General features: G+C 44.5%; 1 protein-coding gene across 3 annotated transcripts; it reads right to left on the bottom strand.

Moving 5' to 3' along the window:
• Window positions 1–2,850: 2,850 nt before the first annotated feature.
• On the bottom strand, window positions 2,851–23,961 carry LOC112249167 (pre-mRNA-splicing factor ATP-dependent RNA helicase PRP16). 3 transcript variants are annotated; one of them, XM_024418869.2, is made up of 25 exons: window positions 23,676–23,961; window positions 22,834–23,178; window positions 22,490–22,695; window positions 22,211–22,375; window positions 21,931–22,099; window positions 21,678–21,796; window positions 21,498–21,571; window positions 21,238–21,393; window positions 20,929–21,090; window positions 15,881–15,988; window positions 15,670–15,794; window positions 15,418–15,555; window positions 14,885–15,071; window positions 14,178–14,363; window positions 13,785–13,925; window positions 12,738–12,965; window positions 11,650–11,757; window positions 11,430–11,542; window positions 9,318–9,526; window positions 8,471–8,625; window positions 8,174–8,329; window positions 7,736–7,996; window positions 7,490–7,585; window positions 7,279–7,400; window positions 2,851–4,945 (listed from the first exon to the last, which is right to left on the bottom strand). In XM_024418869.2, exons 2-25 carry the CDS (start codon window positions 23,160–23,162, stop codon window positions 4,864–4,866), a joined length of 3,795 nt encoding a protein of 1,264 aa, XP_024274637.1. In that variant the 5' UTR covers window positions 23,163–23,178; window positions 23,676–23,961; the 3' UTR covers window positions 2,851–4,863. The 3 variants fall into 3 exon arrangements, with proteins under 3 accessions (XP_024274637.1, XP_024274639.1, XP_024274638.1); XM_024418871.2 differs by having other exon boundaries at window positions 22,490–22,692; XM_024418870.2 differs by having other exon boundaries at window positions 23,855–23,948.
• Between the last annotated feature and the right edge of the window lie 1,198 nt (window positions 23,962–25,159).

The raw sequence follows: 25,159 nt of genomic DNA, 5'->3' as shown, positions 1-25,159 counted from the left end.
CAAGTAAAACTAAGTGCATGCTCTCCGACCAATTGCAGCCCGCACCCTCCCGCCCGACTAGCATCACTACTCTGTACGGTTCTGACTTAGAATATGTGGACATCTACAAATACCTAGGTGTCTGGTTAGACTGTAAACTCTCCTTCCAGACTCACATTAAGCATCTCCAATCCAAAATGAAATCTAGAATCGGCTTCCTATTTCGCAACAAAGCCTCCTTCACTCATGCTGCCAAACATACCCTCGTAAAACTGACTATCCTACCGATCCTTGACTTCGGCGATGTCATTTACAAAATAGCCTCAGCAAACTGGATGTAGTCGATCACAGTGCCATCCGTTTTGTCACCAAAGCCCCATATACTACCCACCACTTCGACCTGTATGCTCTCGTTATCTGGCCCGCACTACATATTCATCGCCAAACCCACTGGCTCCAGGTCATCTATAAGTCTTTGCTAGGTAAAGCCCCGCCTTATCTCAGCTCAATGGTCACCATAGCAACAACCACTGTAGCATGTGCTCCAGCAGGTATATTTCACTGGTCATCCCCAAAGCCAACACTTCCTTTGGTCGCCTTTCCTTCCAGTTCTCTACTGCCAATGACTAGAACGAATTGCAAAAATCACTGAAGCTGGAGTCTCCCTCTCTAATTTTAAGCATCAGCTGTCAGAGCAGCTTACCGATCACTGTACCTGTACACAGCACACCCAACTACCTCATCCCCATACTGTTACTTATCCGCTTGCTGTTTTGCACACCAGTATCTCTACGTGCACATCATCATCTGCACATCTTTCACTCCAGTGTTAATGCTAAATTGTAATTATTTCGCCTCTATAGCCTATTTATTGATTTACTCCCCTACTCTTCTACATTTGCACACGATGTACATAATTTTTCTATTGCGTTATTGACTGTATGTTTGTTTGTGTAATTGTGTTGATTTACACACTGTATCTAGACTTTCTTTTTTCTACTGTGTCATTGACTTGTTTATTGTTTACTCCATGTGTAACTCTTTGTTGTTGTCTGTGTCGCATTGCTTTGCTTTATCTTGGCCAGGTCGCAGTTGTAAATGAGAACTTGTTCTCAACTGGCCTACCTGGTTAAATAAAGGTGAAATGAAAAATAATAACTAACCCCTAACCCTAGCTTCAAGTCCCAATCACGATTCAACTCTTACCCTAGCCTCAACCACAACCCTATTTATCTTCTAACAAGGTGCAGGAGTCTGGCTCTGGGTAGCCCAGCTCAATTTAACCACTGCATATCTGAAGGGAAAGAGGATAGCTAGTCAGTTGCACAACTGAATGCATTTAACCCAACCCCTCTGAATCAGAGAGGTGGGGTGGGCTGCCTTAAATTGACGTCCACAGAGCAGTTGTTGTCTGGGGTTAATTACTTTGCTCAAGGGCAGAACAGCAGATTTTTCCACCATGCCAGCTTGGGGATTCTAACCAGCGACCTTACGGTTACTGGCCCAACACTGTTAACCGACGGGCTACCTACCCGTGTTTGTGTGAGAAGGATGGACTGATTTATTTTGTTTTATCTGACAGGTTTACTCATCTAAGCTCAAGTTGTGTTCACTCTCTCCTATATCAATAGAACATCACCGCAATTTGATCTTGTCAGAGCTAGGTGTTGAGCCATTTCTACTCTACTACACAGTGACATCAGTCATCATGACCTTTGCACTCGACCCCTATGGTCTAACATATGAGGGGGAAAAAGTACAAAATACCACAAATCCATGCTAGCTGATTGGGAGAAACATTTAGAAAAGAGTAAAAAAAAAAGACACTGCTTTGTTTGGCAAAGGAGGGTCATCCATCATAATTAGAATTAGAAAGTGTCACCTCACCTTTCTGCCAGATCAGCGGCTGATTAAATATTCTCTGGCTGCAGCCAATAATTGAATTGTGTGTGTATGTGTGAGCATGTGTGTAAAACCCAAGGGCTGCTGGGAAAAGCTAAATTAATTACGGACAGGTCTGGCGCCGCTAATGAGCGGGCCATGATTAGCTGCATATTTATTCACATTGGGTTGTTGGGCAAGGTTCACCATTCTCTGGCAGAAAAGCTGTTGGAACTGTAGTCACTAGTCAGACATTAGCAGGTTATATACATGAAAACCTATCCACCTGTCAATCATTAGCAGGTGATTACATACAGGTAAAAGACTGGACTAAACTACATAAACATGGACTATGGGCTGGATAAAAATCTGTATCACAGAAGATCCGTGTTCAAATGTAAGGGTTATTTCCAATTGAGCCGACATGGCTTATGCAGTGTTTACCGTGAATGCAGTCTCCGCGAACAGGGCCTTTAAAAATGTCATTTGAGCTATAAACGCAGATCTTCCGTGATACGGATTGAATCCAGACCTTCAAGCATTGATCACTAGCTCAGACATGAGGTTTAGGAGATGGATTCCATCCGTAATCGCTGAAGTTCCGCGGTATAGCATTGAAATGTAGGGCTGGATTCAATCCGTAGCACCGAAGATTAGCGTTGTAGCGCGGTAGAAATGGTAAAATCATTTGATTTAGACATGCAGTCTGCGGATACATTGCCTTTAAATTTCAAATCACGCCATAATGCTGATCTTCGGCGGTACAGATTGATTACAGCCCTTAAAGGCAATGCTCCCGCGTTCACGGAGACTGCATTCACAGTAAACGCTGCATGTCGGCTCAATCAGAAATGACCTTTACATTTCAATTGCGCTTTACTACAGCACTTACGCAATGCAAATTCAATCGAGCCCTTAGGCTCTGACTGAGATAGTGTTTACTTTGTTTTACCTGTGGTGAGGGAATCAAGGAGACACAAACCAACAGAGTAAAAAATAAGACCATTTATTTTCAGTTCCCAAACTGTAGTCAAGTTAAAAATTATATTTGCAAACCATGGGCTGGTGTTACCAGAGCCTAATTTCACATCACAAAACAGAATCACTGACCACCACAAGACAAGATACTGGTCTGTACAAAACTATACAAAGTCAATCTAGTACACAGAATGAATGACTTCAGAATCAAGTCCACCGCTTGGAACTTGCTGAAACACCTTGCTAAACCTGACTACTCAAGTGCAGGACATATCAGTCTGGTGACGAGACATGTAAGACAGGGTTTCCGAAACTCTGTCCTGGGGCCCCCCAGGTGCACGTTTTGGTTTTTGCCCTAGGACTACACAGCTGAATCAAATAACCAACTAATCATTAAGCTTTGATTATTTGAATCAGCTGTGTAGTGCAAGGACCAAAACCTGCCCCTGGGACTGAGTTTGGGAAACCCTGATCTAAGAGACGTGCCACAGTTACACACACACATATCAACTCCAACCATGGGCCCTGCAAAATACATTTCTGGGATCATTCACCCACTTGACTTGGAGGGGAATCTCAAGATAAAATTGGTGGCCATTTTCAACGCAAGGACCATGAGAGGCTGAGTCCATCATGAGTTTCATCCAGGTTCTGACATTCATGTGTAAACGGAGAGAAGCTGAGGAATATTACAGTGCTGTGGAGGGCTAATGGGGTTAGGAAAAGCTCAATTGCTAAAGCTTGTCCTCCAAACAGTTTGCATGAAGGGTGTTGTTAAGGTAGTTCCAGATATAAGGTCTGAGCCACTCATGCCACAAGCACAGTTTGGATAATGCTTCAGTCAGTGAAGGGGCACTTCACTATGGCACAGGCCATTTGCTACACACAACATACAAAAGGATACAGAGGTCAGCCAGTTGTACAAGGTGAAAATGATCTCTTGAAGGAGATTTGAGAGGGACATGATGAAATTGAAAAATAAAAATAAATCAGGCAGAATTCATGGACACACGACAGTACTACTTCTGCCTCCTCTCTCTACTCACACTGAATGACATACAGCCCAATGAACACACTACGGGACCAGACTAGTTTGGACCAGCCGTCCACTTATGACTGACAGCACAATGCAGCACTACTTAAACACTAGTAATGGGGCGGGGGGGGTCTATACAGTTACATATCGGGATATTATGACGATATTTCATTGTTTTGACAATATCGCAATATTATTTTTGCGCTAGTTGCCTGTACCTGCACCAAAACGCCAGTATTTTCCTTCCATTTCTTGTTCTCCATCTTTTGTATTCAGAACTTTTATTTCCATGACTGATCAAAACTCTTTTCTCATGGATCTCTCTCTTGTCCCTCTGCAGCAGATACATGGTGAGCAATATGTTCGGAACATCGACTCACAATAAAATCACAGTATCGAATCGCAATACATATCGTATCGGCACCAAAGTATCATGCTAATATGGTGAGGTCCCTGGCAATTCCCAGCCTTATTGAACATAGTTTATATTGATCGGGAGAGACTACCATCAAGAAAACAGCCCCTTGTAGGGTACAGTAGGAGATGGAATAACTAAAGGTTTCCTGCTTGGACACTGTAGCCTGTGAAGGATTATGATAAAGGCTTTGACAGATTTTCAAAGTATATCAAATACCCTTTAAAGACGATACCTTTTCAATGATGTTTCATTCTTGGTTTTTTTTTGTTCGTTTTTTTACTATCACAGAAATAGAAAATACTGCATTCTAACAGCCGTATACTGTATCTCTCTGCACGTAAAAATGGAGGGACGCTATGTGGATTTGCTGACAGAAAAGGTCTGTTACGGGAGCCTCATGTCTTATACAAGTTCTACCTCTGCTGGCCTCTGTCTGAACTGCAGCTAGTACCGAACAATAGGCGGGGACAGTTATCCAAGCCCTCTCAGCAAAGCTCATCCAGTGATGGTATGGTACACATACAGGTGATATTTAGTGGTGAGTTCAAGTGTTTAAGTCTTAACAGAAGATCTAGAGCCCAAAACGAGCTGGGGTGCGCTTTGGGGTCATGGGTGCCTCCTCCTTCCTTCCCGGGGTGCAGATTTTCACAGCCCTATCGAGACAAAAGAATAGACAATTGGCAATGACAGAAGGTTAAAAAAAAAAGTAAACTTGCCATGTCAGACATAATGGGACAGGCTAGCGGGGGGGGGTGACGACAGGCTAGCAGGGAGGGATAAGCGGACGCTGCTGACAGCAAAATCTATAATCTTTAATTACAGCAGCGTGACACTCTGACACTACCCAGCATTCCCTCCTCAGTCCTCACACACACCAGCAATTACAGCCATCAGGTCATAACCCAGTCCTTCCCTTCATCCCTCAGTTCTGTCCCCCCTCCTCTGTCCACCCCACCTCACCCCCAGCTAAAGTCACATTTGACAAATTAAAACAATGTCCTCGGGCCTTCAAAATGTATTTATTTATTAAATTAAACTTTAATTTAACAGGGTGATTTCTAGAGGCTGAGAAAGTCTTTCACCTTTATTTTCCAATGTCTTTCACACACACACACACACACACACACACACACACACACACACACACACACACATCCTGAGAGGCCTGCTGGTAGGAGGATATGGAGAAGTGAGGAGGACAGCCTGGCTGAGATTAAAGCCAAATCCTAACTAATGTGCCTCCCTTTACATAATCCTCAGTAAAAGCAGAGTTTGGAAGCAGGATGGATCATTCTAGGTCTAGTAGACAGACATATTGTTGTCAAGTGCTTTAAGAGCTCTCTGTCTGAGGGCCACTCTTCTTTCCACACACAGGTGTTTGGTGAACACAGCAGAGGGAAGACGGCACCCTCATTCCTACCACCACTTCCACATACAAGGACAGAACACTTCTCATAGCCCTGCATTTACATTGAATAAAAGCTCCCATAAAATCACTGACTTAAAGCTTTGAGCCCACTTATCTGAGTACGGGTGGGGGTTGCTGAATGACAGACAGGAACCAGATCAAAATGTGTAGTAGAAGTGTTTCATGGGGCCCCGGCACGGTGAAGGGATGCCTGTGTTCACAGGCAGAGGAGGACAAAAGCAGCTGACAGCCCACGAGAGCCGGCCATGTTTATTATCATAATTCTGAGGCGCTCGCTCTCTAATCTATTCCTTAATCCTCTGCGTTTTAATGTGATCATTTTGGAGACTGACAGACACACACTCTTATTGTTAATTAATCAGCAGATTTATTGCTATATCAAAGTGTTATTTTTTACCCTCCCAAACACATCTCTTTTGTGAGCCTTATGGAATGGGTGCAAACTAAAAAGGTGTCCCTTCTAATTTGAAAATAAACGCTGTCTTCTTTCTCCCCTCTGCTGTGGCACCATTTAAATTGCAGCAGTAATGGGGGTCAGCCAGGAGTCAATATTATTTATTTTTGTCTCGTCTGGAGGGACTGGAGGTGAGAAAAGCTCATCATGGAAAATGAGAGAGGTAGAAAAGACAGAGGATAAGAGAGGAGAGGCAGAGAATTAGAGAGAGATGGTAGAGAAGACAAAGAGGATAAGAGGAGAGGCAGAGATAATTAGAGAGAGATGGTAGAGAAGACAAAGAGGATAAGAGAGAAGGAGAGATAATTAGAGAGAGATGGGTAGAGAAGCAGCAAAATTAACCAGTTTCTACGACTCGGAAGGGGCCCATTCTGGAAAACTAACATTTCCCATTGACCCCCATTGTAAAAGAGCAAACTTTGCGGCGATTTTTTGTTATACAGAAATAACAAAACATACAGAAAAGCTGCAGTGTTGTTCGATGTACATTTAACCAGGTCAAAAATCCAGACCTACGGTTCACAATGTTCCCACGTAGAGAAATAGAGCCTGCGAGAAAAGCCCTGTGGCTTCAGGCTATTCGGTGTGGGAGAGTGGGAAATGTAGGGACGCGGTGTCCAAGTAGGCTACACGTAGCAATGTGTGTGAAAAACATTTAATCACAGGTAAGACATTTAACTTGTTAAGTACAGTCTGGTTGTAATTCCACTCACTATTTGTAGCTTTATAGTGTGTTGTTGGTCTTGGCTAGCTTAATGTTCTGGTTGGTAGCTAGCTAGCACTCACATGGCTCAAGTTAGCGGCGTCATGAAAAGGGGCATGAGGGAAGCCTTTCAATATTACGTTTTTCTAAGTAGCGGGGACGCTCGGCAATGTGGAAAAGTCATCTTTAGACATGTACTTTTCTTAAATGTAGCTTTGTAAGAAACTTGCGTTTGAAAAAGGTAAAGATTTTGCTGTGAGCTAATTGGGTGACCAAGGTAACCACAGGTCATTTTCCCCACAGGCGGGTGAGGCCGCGGCGGTCTATTTAATAGCGACTGGGACTATTGTCAGAGTGAAACCTCTCCATGAAGAATAGATGAAGATAGATGAGTGTATACCTGACGCTGCCCACGTTACTCTTCCTGTCCTGATCCTCTCTTCTGCTCCTCAGTTGCTGCTCCGCCAGAGACATCTCCTCCTCCATGTTAGTGATCTCCTCCTTGGCCCGCCGCCGGTTCTCCTGCACAGAGAGAGAGAGGAACAGAAGGGTGAGAGGGAGGAGGAATTAACCATGAGACATAGGGAGGAAGTAAGGGCCGAAGAGCTTACCATCCTGCTCTTTCCTGCCTGTTTGACGCTGTAGAACATGGGCCCCAGCTCAGCCAGCCACTCCCCATCCACCGCAGTCACACACTGCATGTACTCCTACAGGAGGGACATCAAACAACACAGGTTACAACACAGTAGCAGAGCTAGAAGGCTGATATATATCACAGCTCTTTCTGGTGAGTCAAGGTGTAGAACATCATCTCTGAACAGATCATAGCGTAGCTGTGTGGAGGCTGGGTCTGTTACCTTGGTGGTCATGACCAGCTCGTGGTAGGTGATGTAGTCTGGGGTGTAGCCCATGCCAAACAGAGAGCTGGTGGGGTGGAGGTGGCAGGGCATGCCTGTCCTCACGTTCACATACTCCCCTATGCCTTTCAGCTTGGCTGCCTGGTGGAAGTAGGCAGCACAGATACACTTCCTGATGATGTCCCAGTCTGAGCCACAGGACACCAGGTTCATCCTCTGCTGCACCATGATGTCTTTGAGCTGCGAGCGCACCTCGCGCACCTGAAACACCCACCACACACAGAGACACGTTAGCTACCGGAGAACCAAAACAAGAGGACATTCAATACACATTGCTCAGTGTGTGACTATTGTGATGCAAAGTGGTAATCAAGTGCATTTCGATCCTAAACCAGGGAGACTGGTCAGAGAGGGTAAAGGACAAGGGCGTGGTCTGACCTTTCGCATGGCCTTGGTGTGGATGAAGTGTTCGTTGCACCAGATGCTGGAGTAGTTGTTGTTCTTCCACTGCAGGTAGACGTTCAGGTAGGTCAGGTGGTCACTCTCTGGGACAGAGAACTTCTCCCTCACCTGGTCACTCTCCTCCTCACGACCCTGGAAAGGTCGGGACACAGAGGAAATACAGGGGTCACACAACTGTCCAGTGTGTAATGTGAATTTTTCTTAACAGTAAGATAAACAAACATTAGCAACACATTAAGACATTCATTGGTTGGCGATCTCAATGACATCTACCTTAGGCCTGTAGAAGATGGCCGGTACAGACAGCATGGAGACGATGATGAGGATGTCAGCACTGCAGCCCATGTCACATGATACGATCAGCATCTTGGACAGAGCCGGGTCCAGAGGGAACTCCACCATCAGCCTCCCAGTGGGCGTCAGGGAACCTGAGGGGGACACAAATATTAACACTTCCTGTCTACAGACAGAGGGGGGGAAACACAATACAGGTGACACCTTCCTGTCTATAGCCCTGAGAGAGAGAGAGAGAGAGAGTGATAAAGTGCTGACATAGGATGGTTACAAAATCATATTTAAATCTAACTTTGCCAGCTCTGATTTAAATGATTACATGACAGACTATAAAGGAGCTTAGAGGGAAAATGCAGAGGCAGAACAGGCTGTATTGGCCAGGTAAACCTTAAATCAGAGATAATCTGCTGTTAACACACCACACAGGCAAACGTCAAAAGTCCTCCACAGACACCAAATCCCCTAATCCCCAGGGATCTGGCTCAGATGAGACAGAGATGAGACTCAGCCAGTCAAATCTAACAGAGGATAAAGCACTATGCAATTACTCCACTACCTACACCACAGTGCTACCTAGCTCTATACTTTACGGTGTGCAGTGCATGTACATACCATTACAGCAACCTATTGACTAGTTCCATCATCCAAGTCTCTCCTCGCACATGTAGTTATTGTTAATCTGTTGGCTGTATTGCTGGTGGGGAACACATACTTATCCCACCCTATTTTAACCTTGTTTTCTGAGATAAATTATTCTATTTGATCAATTTGTACATTTAGTGGCCTAATCTTGAGTGATGTGGTCCAGGCCAGGGCAGAGACCCACCTGTGTTGTCCAGGGCCCCCAGGATCCACAGTTGGTACATGGAGTTCAGCATGTTGTCCTCAGGCGGGGGGTCCATGAAGTGGAAGAGCAGCAGGTCCTGGACCCCCAGGGATTTGAGCAGCAGCACCACGTTGGCCAGGTTGGTCCGCTGAATCTCTGGGATGGTGGTGGTCAACATCTCATTCTTGTAGGCGCTCTGGGTGTACAGCCTGGATGGACAGAGGATGAGAGAAGGAGAGATGGAGTGAGAGCGACACCAACGGGGGAGGTTATTGAATAATCTAGCAGACACATTTTTTTGTAAATGCACAAATGCACCATGGAGTGACAGGTCTGGAGATGCTGTCTTCACCACCTGGTTAAACCCGTTCTGCATGGCACTGATATGACTTCACACAGTGCTCTAACCCTGTAACAACGGCACAGTGCTCTAACCCTGTAACAACGGCACAGTGCTCTAACCCTGTAACAACGACACAGTGCTCTAACCCTGTAACAACGGCACAGTGCTCTAACCCTGTAACAACGGCACAGTGCTCTAACCCTGTAACAACGGCACAGTGCTCTAACCCTGTAACAACGGCACAGTGCTCTAACCCTGTAACAACGGCACAGTGCTCTAACCCTGTAACAACGGCACAGTGCTCTAACCCTGCAACAACGGCACAGTGCTCTAACCCTGTAACAACGGCACAGTGCTCTAACCCTGTAACAACGGCACAGTGCTCTAACCCTGTAACAACGGCACAGTGCTCTAACCCTGTAACAATGGCACCGTGATTGAGAAGCCTCCGTTTCCATGAAAGCTGAACGCTCCCCAACTGACATTTAGAGAAGGGCAAAGAGACAGGCCTACTGCACATTATAAACATTTAACCAAGCTACTTATGAGGTATTTACTAACCAAACTATTTAGAGCAGCTCTCATTGCTGCTTCAGACTGATAGGTCCGGCCTAACAAAGCATCTCTCAACCATTTCAGTTAGTGGCTAATCCCTCTGAAGTGTGTGCATTATGAGGGAATGATCTGTGTTTTTTTATGCCGGGTTGTGTGAATGTCCTCAGGGCTGGAGATGTACTGTGTGTGTGTGTGTGTGTTGGGTGCAGTCACAGCTAAGAGGTGATTTGAGTAGCAGATTCGCCACACAAGTCGAGTCACCCAGCATGGCACACAGACGTCACCTCCCGCCCCTCCAAACGCCTAGGCCCCACCCACTCTAAAGCTCAACTCCCAAATTGATTATTCACAGGGGGTAATCTTGGTAGAGGGGGCTTTTATAAAATTCCAAGCTCATTTACAAGGCAAAACAATCTTGTGTCTGGTGTGCATGTCACCATCTCCCTCAACTTGGTGTAGTATGACAGATAGGTGAAAGGTCATGTGAAATCTCAGAGAGAACAGGCTTTTGTGTCACATTCTCCCTGCGGTAAACAGAGTTAAACTGCATGAAATCCTGTGGAGATTAGGATTCTCCCTCCTTTCCCTCCCAGCCTCTGATGGCTTTGAAAGCAGCCCGGCCGCCTTGCAGATCCGAGGCCTGGACAGCCCATCTGAGGGGAGCTCTGATGTGCATCAGCCAGAGGATGAAACACCGGCGGCGGCATTACACACAACAACAACACACACACAATCGCGCTTCAGATAGACACCCGTTTCAGCACGGCTCACCATATAAATGGATGCTAATGTTGTTAGTTGGTGTTCTACCTTTTTGGTGGATAGGAGCGGTTGGAATGAAATAGCAGGCAGAGTGAGGAGAATTGTGTAATTCAGCCTGTTTATTCCTGTATCTAGGCCCAGATAGACATGAAAAGGGGAAGATATGGCTGATCTAATATTTTAGTTCCAGACTGCTTCAGTCAGATGTAGAGGAGTATTGAAGTATCTTTCTAGAAGTCAGGACACTCTTGACATGTGAATACTCCCTTCCTGCTAGCCCTGACTGGAACTCTCAAACATCACACTAACGTGACACCTTCAAATCTACCACAAATGGAGGACAAGGGCAGCCCTCTGGAAACTGAGGAAGGTGGGAGGACTGCACATTTGGAGTGTGAGACTGCGTGAGTGTGAGTAAGTGTGTGTGTGTGTGTGTGTAGACAGTGACTTACCTGTAACACTGGCCCGGCCCTGTACGTCCTGCTCTGCCCGCACGCTGATTGGCGTTAGCCTGGCTGATGGGGTACACCTGCAGGGCATCCATACCAATGCGAGGGTTGAACACCTGTCAAAGAGAACACATCAGCAACAAACACAGAGAAATACTATCCTAACATGGTTTGTCTTATTGCATTTGATAGTCTGGGGAAGATAGTGAGGGTGACCGGGTACCTTGAGTTTGCAGTATCCAGCATCCACAACAAACATGATACCATCCACAGTCAGGGAAGTCTCGGCAATGTTGGTGGCAACGATGCACTTCCTCACACCATCTGGAGCCTGGCGGTTAGAGAACATAACAAAGACATTAGCTACACGTCACTTTACCAGTAAGAAGGACGTGTTCCTTTGTGTGTAATATACAGTGGCTTCGGAAAGTATTCAAACCCCTTGACTTTTTCACATTACAGCCTAATTCTAAAATGGAATAAATTGCTGTTTCCCCCTCATCAATCTACACACAATACCTCATAATGACAAAAATAAATGTTTTACACAACTATTCAGACCCTTTACTCAGTACTTTGTTGAAGCACCTTTGGCAGCGATTACAGCCTCTAGTCTTCTTGGGTATGAAGATACAAGCTTGGCACACCTGTATTTGGGGATTTTCTCCCATTCTTCTCTGCAGATCCTCTCAAACTGTCAGGTTGGTTTCAAGTCCAGGCTCTGTCTGGGCCACTCAAGGACATTTGTAAACTTGTCCCGAAGCCACTCCTGCATTGTCTTGGTTGTGTGCTTAGGATCATTTTCCTGTTTGACGTTTTCCTGTTTGACGCCCCAGTCTGAGGTCCTGAGCGCTCTGGAGGAGGTTTTCATCAAGGATCTCTCTGTACTTTGCTCCGTTCATCTTTCCCTCGATCCTGTCCCAGTCCCTGCCGCTGAAAAACATCCCCACAGCATGATGCTGCCACCACCATGCTTCAACGTAGGGATGGTGCCAGGTTTCCTCCAGACGTGACGCTTGGCATTCAGGCCAAAGAGTTCAATCTTGGTTTCATCAGACCAAATAATTTTTTAAATATTTTTTTTACGGGTTTTGCTTTGTCATTATGGGGTATTATGTGTAATGTTTTATTTAATCTTAGAATAAAAATAAAATGTGGAAAAAGTCAAGGGATCTGAATACTTTCCGAATGCACTGTATATGCATTCCGACTACCTAACAGCAAGTATGCTTGTGTACAAAGGATACTGCAGTATGTTAAGAGTTCCAACTGTACATTTTAGTGTAACAGTAACCAGGTGTTATTGGTTACCTTCTGGAAGATCTTGGCCTGGAGGTCAGAGGGCAGCTGGGAGTAGATGGGCAGTACAGTCAGAGGAGGGGCGCTCTCCAGATCCTCCAGACGCTCCACAATCTGGTCTGACGTCACCTCGATGTCCTCCTGGCCAGGCATGAAGATGAGGATGTCTCCCCCCATACCACTAAGGTGGATCTGTAGGGCCTGCTTCACTGCTGCCTCCACATAGTCTTCCTGGGGAGTCTGCCCAAACACACACAACACTGTTAGAATACACAGCAACCACACACTACCTTGGTACAAATAACAGTAGTCTTACTCCATGACTTAACCGGCCCTCGTGGTTGAGTCCATTGTGCGCGTGATCATTTTCTCTATCCCCACCAGGCGCGACCAATACACGCAGGTTAAAATACCAAAACCAACTGTGAATCAATTCTATTCATTTCAGGAAAGGTGGAAACACATGAAACGTTCATGGACATTTAGCTAGATAGCCGTTGCTCGTAGTTTCTCCAGGGATGTTATTTTACCAGACATGGACATTTAGCTAGATAGCCGTTTCTCCAGGGATGTTATTTTACCAGACATGGACATTTAGCTAGATAGCCGTTTCTCCAGGGATGTTATTTTACCAGACATGCAAATGGTCCTCTTTTTAGCTGGTTCTTTGTCAATTTGACAAATGTGTGTGTTTCTCTACTTGTGACGATTAACCCACAGACAAAAGTGAAACCAAGTTAGTTAAAAGTTATCTTTGATTCATCTCTCCTTGTTAGTCTTTAAAGCACCCACATGGGTTTGTATCTTCGTGAAAACCAATAAGGAGATGGAAGAGGCGGGACTTGCATTGCATCGAGCATCTGAAATATAACCAAGTAGTGTGGATGAAATGATTGAAAAACATGCATCTGTACATTTATTTTGCAACCCTCGCGCACAAAATGTGGCCGGTCTAGTCAGGGTATAAGTCATTATGCAAATTAAATGGCTGTGTTGACTCCCTGTAAAAACATATCTATAATAAGGAAGGGATGTTGAATGGAGAGTTGGACACAATACCTTGCTGAATAAGATGTCTACAGGGAATGTTCTTCCTGGAATGTGGAATATGGGAACGTTGCCGAAAAATGCAGCAAATTTGTCAGAGTCCATGGTGGCTGAGGTGACTATCAGCTTGAGGTCAGAACGCCTCGATACAACCTGGAAGAAAAGGACAGAGAGTTCTACTACTGCTTACAAAACAAACAAAGCCTCTGAATAAAACATATGCACGCAAAAGATTCACAATTGAATAACATCCAAGGAGTTGTAAAAGTGTCTCCCTGGACTGGCAGTCTAAGCCGGCCCACTGCTCTTTCAGCACTCTCGATCCTACCTTCACCTCTATACCACTCTATCCACTAAACATACAAAAAACCTGGAGAAAATGTTTAAAAAAGGTGTCTCCCTCACCTCTCGTAGCAGGCCGAACAGCACGTCTGTGTTGAGGGAGCGTTCGTGGGCTTCGTCCATGATGACAGCACTGTAGTGGTCCAGATCTGACTCCCTGAGAGACTCTCTCAGCAGGATGCCGTCTGTCATGTACTTGATCACAGTCTTCTCCGACGTACAGTCCTCAAACCGGATCGCATAACCCACCTGCAAAGCAAAAAAATTAAAATGAATGGTTTAGTAGTGAACTACATACATTTACATTCCACGTATGAATTACGGCCTTCAAACGACAGTGCTACAGGTCAACCAAAGAAACGAGCTGGCGAGGAGAGTTCCATTACAAGTTGTAGAATGGAAGCGGTGTACAATCTCTGAATCACCACTAGATAGCAGTGTTGCACAACATATGAATACAAGCGTCACATCCATAAGGAAAAAACCAAGACAGCACCATGACTCAACATCAATTGACATATGACCTCTACACACAGTGAACATTGATATCTGGTGGGGGTGGTGTCGGGGGAACACTTATTCTGTTCTGGAGTAGTTCCGTTCCTCTATAAACAAGTTCATTGCAGTTCATAAACTCTTGCCAGGTCTGTTACACTGGGTTAACTGATAAGACTAGTTATCCACTGCTTTGACTGATCCATAGATCACCGTTTCTAAGATCTAGTTAATGTTTGTCTAGTGGCTCCTCCATAAGCCAGCTGAATGCTCACCTCCTCTCCCAGGTTGCTGCCCAGCTCCTCGCTGACTCTCTTGGCCACACTCATGGCTGCCACTCTGCGGGGCTGGGTGCAGCCCACCATGCCGTAACTGGTGTAGCCGTCCTCGTGAAGGTACTGGGTCAGCTGGGTGGTCTTCCCACTGCCCGTCTCCCCCACCACGATCACAATGCTGTTGTCCCTGGACAGAATCACATCACAACCAATAACATTACAATCCTGATGGGACTTTCAACCTTACGAAACTGTGGAAACATTTATAACGGCTTACAAAAACAGATCTGGAAGTGTACCTGTCAATGATTTACAAACGCTGTCTAACATTACCTAAAGTCACCTTTGATGTGGTCATTCTCTAACCAAAGGTAAATCACCTATGAACATTCTGACTTCACAGCTGCCAACTCCCCCCTTCATTGCCATACATGTCTTTATCATACATCCTGAATGAAAGCCTGCATCTGGGGTAAGACCGGGGGTGATAAGTGGTCCCAGGACAGCCGGGCCGGGTCCAGTAGAGTAGCTACCTGATGATGTTGAGCAGCTGCTGCCTCACAGCGAAGATGGGCAGATACTGCCTCTGCTCCAGCAGGGTCTTCTTCTTAGCAAACTCACTGCTAGCCTCACTCTTATCTTTCATGTGGTCTGCAAACTTCTGATCCGTTCTGGAGGGAGGAAGAGGAGAGGGAGGGAATTAATGAGGTTGTTCTTGTCACAACAGATGTTTAATAAACATTCAGAATGGAAACAAAATAAGCCTTTAGTAAAGGGCTTGTTACCTGTAGTCCACCCTGCCATCCTCACCCACTGGCTTGCCCCCAGAGCTATCCCCGTCCTCGGTCTTCTTGATGCCCATAATGTCACCCAGCTTGGTGCCTGCCAGCTCCCAGTGTTTCTGTTGAGCCTGGAGAAACAATCAAAATGACAGTCAGATATTCAGCCAGTAACCATACCATCAAGTACTGTATAGCTGTTTTAAACATTGCCTACCTTCTTGCGTTCCTTCTGCTCGCGGTGCTTGCGGACCAGCTGGCTGCCCTTGCGGGAGATGATGGCCATGTCAGAGGTGGCGTCTTTCACAGGGATGACAGGCTCCGGCTAGAGCACAGAGAACCATCAGCAACAGTAAGCATTCAGTACACAGCAACTCTGATAGTAAGTCCACTAGTTATTACTCAGCCAGTTCCAAATACTTATCAGCAGACTGTCACAATCCCTCAACAAGCCTGCAACAGCTCTCCGCCAATGGCTCAGACCTTAAAAGTATATACACTCCCCAAAATATTTGGAAAGTGAAGAAAAAGTAATATTTGTCTCTATACTCCAGCATTTTGAATTTGAGATCAAAATGTTTTCTACGAGGCGACAGAACAGAATGTCACCTTATTTTCATAAGTATTCCGACGCTTTCCTAAGAACCTCAAAATTGAGCTCAGGTGCATCCTGTTTCCATTGATCATCCTTGAGATGCTTCTACAACTTGGAGTCCACCTGTGGTAAATTAAATTGATTGGACATGATTTGGAAAGGCACACACCTGTCTACAGTTGAAGTCAGAAGTTTACATAGACTTAGGTTGGAGTCATTAAAACTTGTTTTTCAACCACTCCACAAATCTCTTGTTAACAAACTATAGTTTTGGCAAGTAGGTTAGGATATCTACTTTGTGCATGACACAAGTCATTTTTCCAACAATTGTTTACAGACAGATTACTTCACTTATAATTCACAGTATCACAATTCCAGTAGGTCAGAAGTTAACATACACTAAGTTGACTTCGCCTTTAAACATCTTGGAAAATTCCAGAAAAGGATTTCATGGCTTTAGAAGCTTCTGATAGGCTAACTGACATAATTTGAGTCAATTGGAGTTGTACCTGTGGATGTATTTCAAGGCCTACCTTCAAACTCAATGCCTCTGCTTGACATCATGGGAAAATCAAAAGAAATCAGCCAATAACCTCCATAGACCTCCACAAGTCTGGTTCATCCTTGGGAGCAATTTACAAACGCCTGAAGGTACCAAGTTCATCTGTACAAACAATAGTACGCAAGTATAAACACCATGGGACCACGCAGCCATCATACCGCTCAGGAAGGAGACACATTCTGTCTCCTAGAGATGAACGTACTTTGGTGCGAAAAGTGCAAATCAATCCCAGAACAACAGCAAAGGACCTTGAAGATGCTGGAGGAAATAGGTACAAAAGTATCTATATCCACAGTAAAACGAGTCCTATATCGACATAACCTGAAAGGCCGCTCAGCAAGGAAGAAGCCACTGCTCCAAAACCACTATAAAAAAGCCAGACTACATTTTGCAACTGCACATGGGGACAAAGATCGTACTTTCTGGAGAAATGTCCTCTGGTCTGATGAAACAAAAATAGAACTGTTTGGCCATAATGACCATCGTTATGTTTGGAGTGGCTTGCAAGCCGAAGAACACCATCCCAACCGTGAAGCACGGGGGTGGCAGCATCATGTTGTGGGGGTGCTCTGCTGCAGGAGGGACTGGTGCACTTCACAAAGTAGATGACATCATGTGGAAGGAAAATTATGTGGATATATTGAAGCAACATCTCAAGACATCAGTCAGGAAGTTAAAGCTTGGTTGCAAATGGGTCTTCCAAATGGACAATGACCCAAGCATACTTCCAAAGTTGTGGCAAAATGGCTTAAGGACAACAAAATCAAGGCATTGGAGTGACCATCACAAACCCTGACCTCAATTCCATAGAACATTTGTGGGCAGAACTGAAAAAGTGTGTCCGAGCAAGGAGGCCTTACATACCTGTTACACCAGCTCTGTCAGGAGGAATGGGCCAAAATTCACCCAACGTATTGTGCTAAGCTTGTGGAAGGCTACCCAAAACATTTGACCCATGTTAAACAATTTAACGGCAATGCTACCAAATACTAATTCAGTGTATGTAAACTTCTGACCCACTGGGAATGTGATAAAAGAAATAAAAGCTGAAATAAATAATTCTCTCTACTATTATTCTGACATTTCACATTATTAAAATAAAGTGGTGATAGCAACTGACCTAAGACAGGAAATTGTTACTTGGATTAAAATATCAGAAATTGTGAAAAACTGAGTTTAAATGTATTTGGCTAAGGTGTATGTAAACTTCTGACTTCCCACAGTTAACAGCGCACATCAGAGCAAAAAGATTTGGGGTCCACAAAATGTCTGCAGCATTGCAGGTCCCCAAGAACACAGTGGCCTCCATTATCCTTAAATGGAAGAAGATTGGAACCACCAAGACTCTTCCAAGAGCTGGCTACCCGGCCCAACTGAACAATCGGGGGAGAAGGGCCTTCGTCAGGGAGGTGACTAAGAACCCGATGGTTACTCTGACAAAGCTCCAGGGTTCCTATGTAGAGATGGGATAACCATCCAGAAGGACAACCATCTCTGAAGCGCTCCACCAAATCAGGCCATTGTAGAGTGGCCAGACGGAAGCCACTCCTCAGTAAAAGGCACATGACAGGACTCGCAGACCATGAGAAACAAGATTCTTTGGTCTGATGAAACCCGATTGATCTCTTTGGCCTGACTGCCAAGCGTCACGTATGGAGGAAACCTGGCACCATCCCTACGATGAAGCATGGTGGTGGCAGCATCATGCTGTGGGGATGTTTTTCAGTGGCAGGGACTGGGAGAAGTCAGGATCGAGGGAAAGATGATCAGAGCAAAGTACAGAGAGATCTTTGATGAAGAGTGCTCTGGAGCGCTCAGGACCTGAGACTGGGACTAAGGTTCACCTTCCAACAGGACAACGACCTGTTGGTAGGTGAGGACACAGCCAAGACATGTAAGCACACAGCCAAGGGACAACGCAGGAGTGGCTTCGGGACAAGTTTCAGAATGTCCTTGAGTGGCCCAGCCAGATCCCGGAGTTGAACCCAATCGAACATCTCTGGGGAGACCTGAAAAAAGCTGTGCAGCGACGCTCCCCATCCAACCTGACAGAGCTTGAGAGGATCTGCAGAGAAGAATGGGAGAAACTCCCCAAATACAGGTGTGCCAAGCTTGTAGCGTCATACCCAAGAAGACTCGAGGCTGTAATCGCTGCCAAAGGTGCTTCAACAAAGTAAAGAGTCTAAATAGTTATGTAAATGTGATTTCATTTGTTATTTGGAATAAATTTGCAAACATTTCTAAAAACCTGTTTTTGCTTTGTCATTATGGGGTATTGTGTGTAGATTGTGGGGGGGGACGATTGAATCAATTTTAGAATAAGGCTGTAACATAACAAAATGTGGAAAAAGTCAAGGGGTCTGAATACTTTCCGAATGCACTGTATATTTGGCCTTGTGTTGTGCTGCTGAAAGGTGAATTTATCTCCCAGTGTCTGGTGGAAAGCAGACAACCAGGTTTCGCTCTAGGATTTTGTCTGCGCTTAACTCAATTCCTTTTCTTTTTATCCTAAAAAAAATTCCTATTCCTCACCATGACCCATAACATGATGCAGCCACCACCATGCTTGAAAATATGAAGAGTGGTACTCCGTGATGTGTTGTGTTGAATTTTCCCCAAATATTTCTTTGCCACATTTTTTGCAGTTTTACTTTAGTGCCTTACTGCAAACAGGATGCATGTTTTGGAATATGTTTTATTGTGCACAGACTTCCTGCTTTTCACTCTGTAGTTACTCCACAATACTAACTTATTTGACAATGTTGTTGATCCATCCTCAGTATTCTCCCATCATAGCCATTGAACTCTGTAACTGTTTTAAAGTTACCATTGGCCTCATCGTGAAATCCCTGAGTCGTTTCCTTCCTCACTGGCAACTGAGTTAGGAAGTACGCCTGTACCTTGGTATTGCCTGGGTGTATTGACATGCCATCCAAAGTGTAATTAAAAGCTTTACCTTGCTCAAAGGGATATTCAATCTCTTCTTTTGAAAAAAATGTACCAGTCTACCAATAGGTGCCCTACTTTACAAGGCATTGGAATACCTCCCTGGTCTTTGTGGTTGAATCTGTGTTTGAATTTCACTGCTCGACTGAGGGACCTTACCGAGATAATTGTATGTGTGAGGTACAGAGGTATTCATAAAAAGATCCTGTGGAACACTACTATTGCACACAGTGAGTGAGTCCATGCAACTTATTAAGCACATGTTTACTCCTGAACTTATTTAGGCTTGCCATAACAAAGGGGTTGAATACTTATTGACTCAAGACATTTCAGATTTCTATTTTTAATTCATTTGTAAACCTTTCTAAAAAGATAATTCCACTTTTACATTAAGGTGTATAGGCCAGTGACCTAAAATCTCAGATTAATACATTTTTAATTCAAGGTGCAACAACAAAATGTGGAAAAGGGGTGTGAATACTTTCTGAAGACACTGTATTTGGACAAATTCACTAATAATGTATTCAATTCTGTCAAAGTTTAGTATTTGTACCCATATTCCTAGCAAGCAATGACTACATTAAGCTTTTGAGCCTAGAAACGTGTTGGATGCATGTGCAGTTTGTTTTGGTTGTGTTTCAGATGATGTTGTGCCCAATAGAAATTAATGGTAAATTGTGTCATTTTGGACTCACTTTCATTGTAAATAAGAATAGAATATGTTTCTGAACACTTCTACTTTAAATGTGGATGCTAGCATGATTACAGATAATCATGAATGAATTGTGAATAATTATGAGTGAGAAAGTTAGAGACATAACTATCATATCCCCAAAAATGCTACCCTGTTATTGGTAAAGGAAACAAAACCTGAAGCACATTTAACTTCTTTAGGAAAACTGCCCTAATGTTGGAAACAAACATCGTTATGCTGTCATCTAGAGTCAAAAAAAAATTCCAAGCTATAGTACAGAATATTTTACATACAGCAGCTTTTTAAAGGACCAAAGAGAGTGGTCTGCTTTGCGTTTTCATTTTTGAAATCCAAAATGCTGGAGTATAGAGGCAAATTAAAAGTTTTAGCTTCCCTGTCCAAATAAACAGGTAGCGGCAGAGTGTTGGTAATTTAATTGGCCCATAATGTGCTGTAATGATGTATTACCTGCTTGGTGAAGACTATCCTCCCGTCCAGGAAGGGAGGGACCAGGTTGTGAACCAGCAGGTGGACCTTGGCAGCGTTGTCCTCCTCAAAGTCATCATCCACCTCCAGCCTCTGGACCACTCCACTGGTCAGCATACGATTAGTCTCCCAGCGCTCATTATCCTGGCAAGAGGAACACAACACGCATCGTTAAACACAGTCAACACACACACACAAAATTAAAATCCATGGGTGGTATTAACAATAACTAAACGGGCTACATACACCCAGGGCTGGAGGTGGTTATAGAGTAGCAACACAGTGCCATACCTCATTGATCTGTCGTCTCTGGGCAGAGATGCGTTTCTGTGTCTGCTTCTGCAGGATCTGCTCTCTTTTCTTCACATAATCCTCAGAGGTGGAGGTCAATGGGTTGTGGAACTCGTCATAGCCTTCGTCCATCATGTACCAGTCTCTGTCTGCTTGCTGCAACACCGCAGGGCAATAGTCAATACATAGAAATGTGCATTTATGAAAGTTGGGAAAGCTATTAATTTGTGTTACTGCCAAGACTCCACATGTCCACTGACCTTCTGGTCCTCCTCCCACTGCTGCTTCTCATCATCATTATCAAAGGCGATGCCATCCTCTCCTTCATTCTTACCTGGGGCACAGAGACACAATCCAGAAACATCAGCAAGCCTTATCAGAGCATTAATAAGAGCTCAAATGTGACTGGGGGAAGAGGGAGAGGGGAAAGAGGGGCTTACCTTTCCCACGGGACAGACGAGGAGTGGAGCCCAAGTGCTTCCTGTCATTGGCCCATTCGTTGTACTTGTATGATGGGGTGGGAAGGGGCGTGTCATCAGGATACCGGCCTCTGACTGACCTGGGAACAGAAACAACAAATGTTCATTTAAAAGCTGAAAATAACATTTCTAATAGCCACTGAAAAGGAGTCTTTTAATAATACTATTAAACCCAGTTAAATTAACATACAAGTGTTGAGCTGCAGTTGCTTACTTGTCCTTCCTCTCACTCTCCCGTCCAGAGCGGGGGCTGCGCTCCGACCGTTCAGACTTGTCAGAATCCTTGTGTGAAGGGGCAGGAGAGGGAGATTCCCAGTGGGAACGGCGTGAGCTGGCATAGCCGCTGTCATCCTCATCCCAGCTGGTGCGCGAGGGAGTGCCATCTGATTCAAAGGGTATGAGGAATGGAGGGAGAGAGAGTGGTTTGTGTATTGTAAGCGTGACCTAAGGACCTTAAAGAACTGCCTGTCCGGGGGTGTGGCAGGGTTACTGACCTTTGGGGCGTGTCTGGGGCGTTGAAGGCTCCTCTCTCTTGCTCCCCCGGCTGATGCGTTCGGAGGACCAGCCTTCTCTCTGTGAGCGCTCACTCCTCTCACTGCGGTCTCCACGCTCCGACCGGCAGCTGCCGCCACCGCGGCTGTGACTGCGCTCCCGCTCATCTGCCATCAAAACAGTTAGTAATTACTTCAGTCAGAAATACACAATAGATAGAAAAGATCGCAATTGCCAGAATATTAACAATGTGCATGCAGATGTATACATTTTTTGCTCACCTCTTTCACCCCTTCGATCTCTGTCCGTATCTCTGATCCTCTCTCTGTCCTTCTCCCTCTCTCTGTTCTTGTCCTCTTTGGAGGAGGCGTACATTCCATGCTCACGCCGGTCTTTCTCCCTCTGCTGGTGTTTGCGACGGAACTCTTCACTGACCCCTCCAGGGTTAGAGGGTGTCTCTGAGCCAGTCACACGGTACTTCCTGCTACTTTATGAAACATAGAATAAAGTGTCAATAAGACAACACTGCATGCATCAGTTTAGATCTCTTGATAGGGAGAGTTTGTATTCTATGCCAGTACGAAAAGAGGCTACAGTAACTCAAACCAAATCACAAATCACATACCTCTCTTTTTTACCACCTTGATCCTCCTCGTCTTTGTCTTCTTCATCAGACCCAGAATCACTTTTCCCTTCCTCCCAATCCTTGTAGGATGATACCTTGGATTTCTTGTTATTCCTGTCATCACTGTCAGCCTCAGCCTGCTCCTTGCCCTCACGCTCTTTTCTCTTTTGAGCTGCCAGCATATCCAGGCCCAGGAGAGAGGTGCGTGGAGTGGGTGCACGAAAGACATGAGGCTCTACTGCTGCACTCTTCTTCTTCACAATCAGCCCGCCAACCTGCGCAGTGGGGTCACTGCCCTCCAGTCGATGCAGTGACGCATCATCATCCATGGTCTCAAACAACTGTCTGGATTGGATACCACATTTTTGGGGAGATTAGCCAACTACGAATTATGTAACGTTAAGGATGTGTCAGATAATTTAGACCGAAACGCTTAACCAAAAGCACTTTGCATACGGAAATTTGACCGACTTGAGATTAATACATTAAACTAATCGATCAAAAGTATAAAATCGCTTGAATAATTCACGGAATGTATTTTATATTGCTACAGTAGCTAGCTACGTAGCTATTTAGTCAGTACTGTAGCTACACTAGCTACTTATATTATATTTGTTACTACTACATCTAACGCCAATGAACGACCGATTATAATTTAGTGACAGACGTGACTTCAAATAAAACACGTTAAAGTAGATAACGTTACCTAGCTAGATGAATGAATTAAATAGCGAGCTAGCTATTACGTTACAAAAAGGAAATTAAACTAATAGGTACGACTATACAACCGATATTACAGTACAATTGTAAAATCCCATTTAATAAAACACGGGCTTGCTTACCTTTAACAATAGGTGGTGAGTCTATCAAGACGCTTACACTAGCTAGTCTTTTTTTTAGCGAGCTAGCTAAACCTGCCACATGTATTTATTGTAAATCAAAAAACGATATTCAATAACATTAACAACCCGAGTTATTGGGAAAATAACATTCATGTAAGTACGAAAACTGTGCCACCCACTTGAAATGATTCAAACCATTAGCTATTATCTTTTGTAAATTGTGCGTTTTTTGTTTACAAAGACAGAAGCCGCCATTGCTATCCCACAATTCCACGGGATATTCATAAAAAAAACTTTATTAAAATTATGTACCAGAACACTGGACAATCGAGTTTCTTCTTTGTGTGGCTTTTTCCGGCAGACTAGTTGCATATTGCTGCGTTTCGCAGGTTGGAGTGCGAATTGCACATTTTGGTCATCAAAAAAAAGGGAAAAGGAGATTAGGTTCTCCATCTAACCCTGCACCTATACACTTGAATCGTACTACACTGGCTTTGACGCTTATTTTATTTTATTTTTTTACCTTTATTTAACCAGGTAGGCAAGTTGAGAACAAGTTCTCATTTACAATTGCGACCTGGCCAAGATAAAGCAAAGCAGTTCGACAGATACAACGACACAGAGTTACACATGGAGTAAAACAAACATACAGTCAATAATACAGTATAAACAAGTCTATATACAATGTGAGCAAATGAGGTGAGAAGGGAGGTAAAGGCAAAAAAGGCCATGGTGGCAAAGTAAATACAATATAGCAAGTAAAACACTGGAATTGTAGTTTTGCAATGGAAGAATGTGCAAAGTAGAAATAAAAATAATGGGGTGCAAAGGAGCAAAATAAATTAATTAATTAAAATTAAATACAGTTGGGAAAGAGGTAGTTGTTTGGGCTAAATTATAGGTGGGCTATGTACAGGTGCAGTAATCTGTGAGCTGCTCTGACAGTTGGTGCTTAAAGCTAGTGAGGGAGATAAGTGTTTCCAGTTTCAGAGATTTTTGTAGTTCGTTCCAGTCATTGGCAGCAGAGAACTGGAAGGAGAGGCAGCCAAAGAAAGAATTGGTTTTGGGGGTGACTAGAGAGATATACCTGCTGGAGCGTGTGCTACAGGTGGGAGATGCTATGGTGACCAGCGAGCTGAGATAAGGGGGACTTTACCTAGCAGGGTCTTGTAGATGACATGGAGCCAGTGGGTTTGGCGACGAGTATGAAGCGAGGGCCAGCCAACGAGAGCGTACAGGTCGCAATGGTGGGTAGTATATGGGGCTTTGGTGACAAAACGGATTGCACTGTGATAGACTGCATCCAATTTGTTGAGTAGGGTATTGGAGGCTATTTTGTAAATGACATCGCCAAAGTCGAGGATTGGTAGGATGGTCAGTTTTACAAGGGTATGTTTGGCAGCATGAGTGAAGGATGCTTTGTTGCGAAATAGGAAGCCAATTCTAGATTTAACTTTGAAAAGGAGATGTTTGATATGGGTCTG

Source organism: Oncorhynchus tshawytscha, linkage group LG04 (genome assembly GCF_018296145.1).
Source record: "Oncorhynchus tshawytscha isolate Ot180627B linkage group LG04, Otsh_v2.0, whole genome shotgun sequence".
Lineage (NCBI taxonomy): Eukaryota > Metazoa > Chordata > Actinopteri > Salmoniformes > Salmonidae > Oncorhynchus > Oncorhynchus tshawytscha.
This window is presented reverse-complemented; position numbering and strand designations above follow the sequence as displayed.